At 48.5% G+C, this 5,910-nt stretch overlaps 3 protein-coding genes across 3 annotated transcripts in view; 1 reads left to right on the forward strand and 2 right to left on the reverse strand.

The window, feature by feature from the left end:
* Positions 1-208, reverse strand: part of CNC04430 (amino-acid N-acetyltransferase, putative) — a 2,088-nt gene extending 1,880 nt beyond the window's left edge. Inside the window, exons 1-2 of the mRNA XM_024656815.1 lie at positions 81-208; positions 1-29 (exon numbers count right to left, since the gene is read on the reverse strand). The exon at positions 1-29 is cut by the window's left edge and continues 31 nt beyond it. Coding sequence (XP_024512577.1) covers positions 1-29; positions 81-155 — 104 coding nt within the window. The 5' untranslated portion in view covers positions 156-208. The remainder of the gene's footprint in view (positions 30-80) is intronic.
* A 225-nt stretch (positions 209-433) lies between these two features.
* On the reverse strand, positions 434-1,122 carry CNC04440 (ribosomal chaperone, putative). Its single transcript, XM_024656816.1, has 5 exons — positions 993-1,122; positions 920-937; positions 823-852; positions 662-744; positions 434-574 (listed from the first exon to the last, which is right to left on the reverse strand). The coding sequence occupies exons 1-5, from the start codon at positions 1,008-1,010 to the stop codon at positions 475-477; spliced, it is 249 nt and encodes an 82-aa protein (XP_024512576.1). The 5' UTR covers positions 1,011-1,122; the 3' UTR covers positions 434-474.
* A 109-nt stretch (positions 1,123-1,231) lies between these two features.
* On the forward strand, positions 1,232-5,458 carry CNC04450 (hypothetical protein). The gene is made up of 5 exons (XM_024656817.1): positions 1,232-1,330; positions 1,408-1,570; positions 1,628-3,338; positions 3,385-4,712; positions 4,767-5,458. Exons 2-5 carry the CDS (start codon positions 1,486-1,488, stop codon positions 5,333-5,335), a joined length of 3,693 nt encoding a protein of 1,230 aa, XP_024512449.1. The 5' UTR covers positions 1,232-1,330; positions 1,408-1,485; the 3' UTR covers positions 5,336-5,458.
* Positions 5,459-5,910: the final 452 nt, after the last annotated feature.

Genomic DNA, 5,910 nt, shown 5'->3' on the forward strand with positions numbered 1-5,910 from the left:
TTGGATTCATGATGTCGCTGTCGAACGTGCTAGATTCGGTTGTTAGTCATTGCCCCGATAAAGAAGTGGGCAGGACTTACACATACGACGGGGGTGGGGTTTGGGGTGCGCTTTAAGCTACGCAATGTGACTTGGGGACGGATTGGGGGCTTCATAGGAGTATATTATAGAGACACTGTTCTAGAAAGCAGCTAAAAAGAGGAAATACGTCGATGCCAGCGAGCGCAACTCCCGACTAACAAATCTCTTCTCGCGAATCACCAATATTCAGATCATCATCGCGAGTCAAATTATCTTCCGCTTATCCGCTTATCTATTTCACTCATTTTCATCCCTGCTATGCACCGTAACAGTACTTGTACACCCAGCACATCCGCAGTTCAAATATAAACGGATATCTGACAAACGCTTGAAGACGTTACAATTTGGAGCGCCCAAAAATATGCATAGGGTCGTCGGCTACCTTCTTTCGCTTTAATTTCCGTTCAATGTTCGCCCTCCACGCAAAGCAAGGACTAGATGGATGGCAGCGCCTGCTTGTATTTTGTAGTCTTGGATAGTTTTGTCGTCTCCCCTAGATAGACACCGTCAATAATCTGGAGAAAAAGGAGAATAGTTCCCCCGCATAACTATAACAGACGCAGAGCGAACATGGACTCACATAGCCTTGCCACCGAAGATCAATCGTTGCTGCACAGGAGGAATACCAGCCTTTTCTTCAACCCGTTCTTTCACCTTGCTGATCTGTAAGTGGTCGAGGTAAAAAAAAGTTGTTCGGGTCAGTACGGGAAGATGATATTGCTCGGTGACGCCGGGGCTTACCGTCATGTCCGGTTGCACGTCAATGTCAACCTGTTAGCAAGCAGCGTCAGATGCACTGTCCACAATGCCTTCCTAGATTTATGTAAACTGTTCTCACCTCCTTGCCGGTAAGTGTCTGAGCAAGTTTGTCAGCACCTTTGAGAACTGCCCTGACAACGGGCCAGGCTTACCTTGACTTTGACGATCATTGTGTGAGTGAATGCTAGTGTCGACTGGGGTGGAAAGGGATGGAGTATTAGAGATTTGAGTGATAGAGATGTGGCTGTGTGGAGATGTGATTTCAAGAGAGCGAAGAAGCCTGATGAACGAATGAAGAGCAGTCACTCCGACATCCAAGTCGCGTCATTATTTGTTGGCCACCTGGCTTTGCTTCTTCTTCTCTTCTTTTCTCTTCTTACTACTGCCCATCCCATTGCTGCAACAGGACATTTCCACGCTATACCTGCATAGCTTATAACACCTCAGATATATGGCAATAAGCACTATACATGGCCTCCTGACAGCAGTGGTAAGCAAGGCCGCACGCCGTGTCATGATGTCTATAGACGCGGCTCCAGAAGCAGGCTGACAGAAATATGTTGACAGACGCTATTGACTATTTCCAACTGACCAGATAAAAGCCTTGGCCTGTATCCCCTCAAATTCCCCATATATGACTACGCGATGGCCAGGTCAATCCGATCAAGTACTACAAAAGGCAGAAGCAAGGGGACCAGTGTCAGAAAGACACAGACTTTCAAGAGAACGAGTGAGTAATCGCAGGATATCAAGTCCTGTAAAAGACACGATACTCACTGTGAGGAAGATCAGCAATCGAAAGCCATATCGCAACAACTTCCAGCTGTCGCACAGAAAGTAACCCGATCATCTGCACGCCTCGCCGCACGGACACAGCCTGTCCAGCCTCGTCACAAAGCTGCCACTGTAGCTCATGATCAGGTGCTCCAATCAAATCCTACAGAGGATGGCAAGAAAAACCTTTCCAACTTTATTCCTGCCTCTACGCTTGCTAGGCAACTGAGTGTAGTTGACATCAGCAAACCTAGAACGGCGAGCCTGGACATCCCTGAGCAAGGAGGTTATGATGATCGCGGGTTCTGGCGGGAGTCACCTTCCACAGCAGAGCATAGCATCCTTCCACAGCAAGGCCCAAAAACCGGTAAAAATGCAGTCAAATCTCACGTGACTGTCACTACTGCCACTCCAATGATTGGTTCATATAAGAGACGGCACCTCTCTCTACCATCGTCGTCATCATCTTCTTCAGCTTCCCTACCAGCCACAGATCTAAGGACTCCTCATTTGCAAAACCTCGTCAACAACAAAGGCACTAATGGTTGCAAAGATAATCATTTTTTTAGGACCCAAGGCTACACTCCACCTTCCGGAGCTATTGGAGACCTATTTCGCATCAAAAGTCTTGCGCTACCGACACAGTCTCTATCACATGCCGGCGTCTTTAAACCTCCAAATTGCATCGCAGCTCACCAAGGGCCAATGGTTGTCCCCATCAGCTCTTCAACCCAAACGGCTGACACTTCTGAGACTGGTCATCAAGTTGAAGAACTGAGCTATGAAGATGAGCCGTCGCCTGTAAAACGCCCTATCACTCGGCGATCGCGCATTCGGCCGGTTGAAGGTAAACTTTATATGATTAGCGACGGCGAGGGTGAGGAGGAAATACAAGAGCAAGAAAGAGAAGAAGGTGACGGTAATTTACAACCGATCCAACCCCTCGACCTTGACCTATCAGGAAGCGTATCCTCGTCTAGTAAATGGCGTGATCCTTTCTCTTATATCCCGGCAGCAAATACTCAGTCGGCTGCACCTTTAAGATCACATCGTCGAAGCCAAATTCGGCCTTCACTCAACACTCCTTCAGAGCTCGTGGCACATAATACTACAGTGGATGAGGAGTCGCCTTCCCAGATTAAAGTCGACCGCGTTGAAAAAACGTCAGAGATCCTCTTACGCAATGCATCGACTTCTGTTGTTAAGGCCACGCCAATGCTAGGAAAAAGAATTTATGGGAAGGGCAGGTCACATATATATAAAGTTGGTTTGCCCGATCCAGTTTCTAACGGACAGGCAGCAAACCTCACGCCTCCTGCCCATTCACCTTCCACTCACAGTCCTTCTGCTATTGGCCTGTTGAGAAAAGAAAGTGTGCAGAATGACATCAAAGTACCGGAATCACTCAATAAAGCCCCTGATCGTCCGGCAGTTAACCATCCGGAAGAAGGAGAAGATGAACTTTGGAGTGATGACTGGCCCGGCGATTTGGAAGAAAGCCCCACCAAGCGCGGTCCGCTTCGGCCGGTAACTATGGTTTTAGGAAATAGATCGCCTCGCAAACGTGTTGGCGAAAGTGATAGCGAGTGTATCTCTGACGCAAATAATTATGCGAAGAAAAAGCAAAAGGCCGAGTTTTCCAACGAAACAGCATCCTCCGCTGCCCAAGGCACTTCTAGGCTTCGATTATCTCGCAATGACTCTGTTCAGATTCGTGTGCAAAAGTGGGTCCCTACTTAGTTTTAGTTATGCGGCTGACGAAATCATTAGCTATATCCAAGTGGTGCATTCTGTGCGCCCCAAGCGATCCCGACGCAATATCTCGAGACGCATCCGACCGCCTATAGGATACTCACTTAAACCCTTTGACGCTATCCCATTCTCCGAATATGTCAAGGAATATCGTAAGAACCCTGATATGACCCTTTTCCAGATGCCTACTGGTCTCTTTTCCTCTGGGTGCTTTGCCAAACGACACGAGAGTAAGAAGGTTAGCGGTAAATTTACAGGACGTAAAACACCTTTAGTGCTGGACCCATCGCAAAATGACCCACATTGGGAGGACGAGATCGTATTCGAATCTTCGACAAGGCCCCTTCAACGTGGGCGCAAGAATAATGGAAAGGCAGAAGTATCGACAAAACGAATCCCTAGATTGAATTTAATCGCTGATCCAATCGGACACCAGCCCCAGTCCCAGCTACCACCTGGACGATTGTCTCAACGAAAACGACGACAGTCCGTCGACGATGCATGCCGAAAGGTTCTTAATACCGGCCCCACGAAAGCAGGTCACGAGGGGAGGTTGGGGTCGATAGAGTTTGAGAAGCTTGAATCTCCATCGCTCATTTCTTCACCGTCAAGGAGAACTGTCATCAAGGACACTGGCTATTGGAAGATTCTGCAACAAGACCAGCCCGCGAAACGTTTCAATGCACCCAAAAAATCAGTATGGCCCATTCAACTTCGACCACAGGAAAGTATCAAGCAATTCCCTTCGCCTGCTTTCGTATCTGTCAATCTATCACTTTCCATCTCTGGTGATTCGACCCAAGAACGCCAATCTCCTACATCTCAGCGTTTGAACCCGGAGGACGAACTTGCCGACCGACGAATGATGAGTGGCACTGACACGACTAATCATCTTGTGGGCCGGCCCAATTCACATAGTATCCAGAGCAGGAAGGAAAGACAAGCAGCGAGGGAAAAGAGGGTTAAGGAAAAAAGAGAAGCTCTAAGAAGAGAGGAGGAGAATGGTGCAGATGCTGCGGTAGATGAAGACGTCCAACGACCGTTTCAGAAGAAATCAGCCCCTGTCACACGAAATCAGTCGTACGTGATTGTCCCTTCCTCTCATGCCAAACCTTCAGATACACAAGGTACAACACCCTCTCGTCGCGCTGTTGCGATACCAGACCCTTCCCGAGTTCTTGTCCGGTCATCAACCCAAGTCAGGCCCCTTTCTGCGTACCCGACACCGTCCCGCATCGGCCTCATGCGTAGGAACAGCATGCTGCCTTCTCCTTCCCTCAAGAAGGATCATTCAGTTGCAGAGCTTCAACCCGTACGTCCTCAGCCTTCAAATATCATTGTAACCCGTAAGTTCTACCCGCTCTCTATTCAGTCACCATTTTGAGCGCAGCAAACCACAGCTTCCAAACCTTTTGCAATTCCTACTCAACGTAATACCCAACACAATACTCGAACAAGCTCTTGTACCCAATCTTATCCTCCGCTAGCTCAAGCATCTCGTCATCTGGGCACGCAATACACACAAGTCTTGGAAAGGACAGAAGTTGACTCATCTCATACTCGTCCCACTCAGAACCTGGAAAGGACAGAAGTGGACTCTTCATCTCAGCCCCGTCTCACCCAGGGACTTGAAAAGACATGGATAGGCTCCTCTCGACCTCATTTCAGAGCCTTTTCCTCTGAAGCCGAGAATGAGGAAGCGCATGGAATAAATGACGCCCTCTTCTCACAAGGCACCCCGGAACGTTCCCCGAGCCCACCACCTGTGACCCAAGCACTTTCAAGGCTACGTAGTCGATCCGCTGGAAGTAGATCAATTGGCCTAAGGGCATTGCCGTCTCTGCAAAAGACGCCAGTATCCCAACGGACGAGATCACAGGGTACACAGAAAAGCGGTTTATATTCACAGTTTCGTTCCCCTCTGAAGAACGCAGCTGGAACATCACGCAGGACGGGCATACCGAGTTAAGGAAGTGTCAGAGATGCAAGAGTAAAGACGCATGTTTGGAAATTTCAAAGAAGCCGTCTCGTATCAACCAATAGTGGCAGCCCTCTCAAGGGCGACGATGACCTGCTTATCATATCATATGTCAAAAACGAAGTAGCCCCATTGTAATTATAAGAAAATTATGTATGCATCCCATGATCACATGTACTTCTTACATGTTGTCAAGTAAAAACTGATTTCTTTATATACTAATATTCCCCGCCTCAGCTTACCTCCAAATTTCCCTCACTTTTCGCCTTCGTTCTCGCCCAACACCCCCACAACTCCCAGCTCAACCACTACCGTTACGCAGAGAAAAATCGGCTCTACATGCTTATACCCTTTTCAGAGGTGCATGCATTGAACCATGGACGTGGAAAACGTCGCCAAAAAATCATGGCCGTGCCGGAGTCGTGCCTGATGAGGTGGAATTGTCCTTGCCACCATGCGCACGATCGTCGTCGCCGTTTCATTCGTCAGTCGTTCGCGTTCGTGAATGGTGAACCCTCTTCCTTCGATCTCGATCTTCTTGGATCTGATCTTCTCATCCTGGCTGT

The sequence above is a fragment of the Cryptococcus neoformans genome (genome assembly GCF_000091045.1).
Source record: "Cryptococcus neoformans var. neoformans JEC21 chromosome 3 sequence".
Classification (NCBI taxonomy): Eukaryota; Fungi; Basidiomycota; class Tremellomycetes; order Tremellales; family Cryptococcaceae; genus Cryptococcus; species Cryptococcus deneoformans.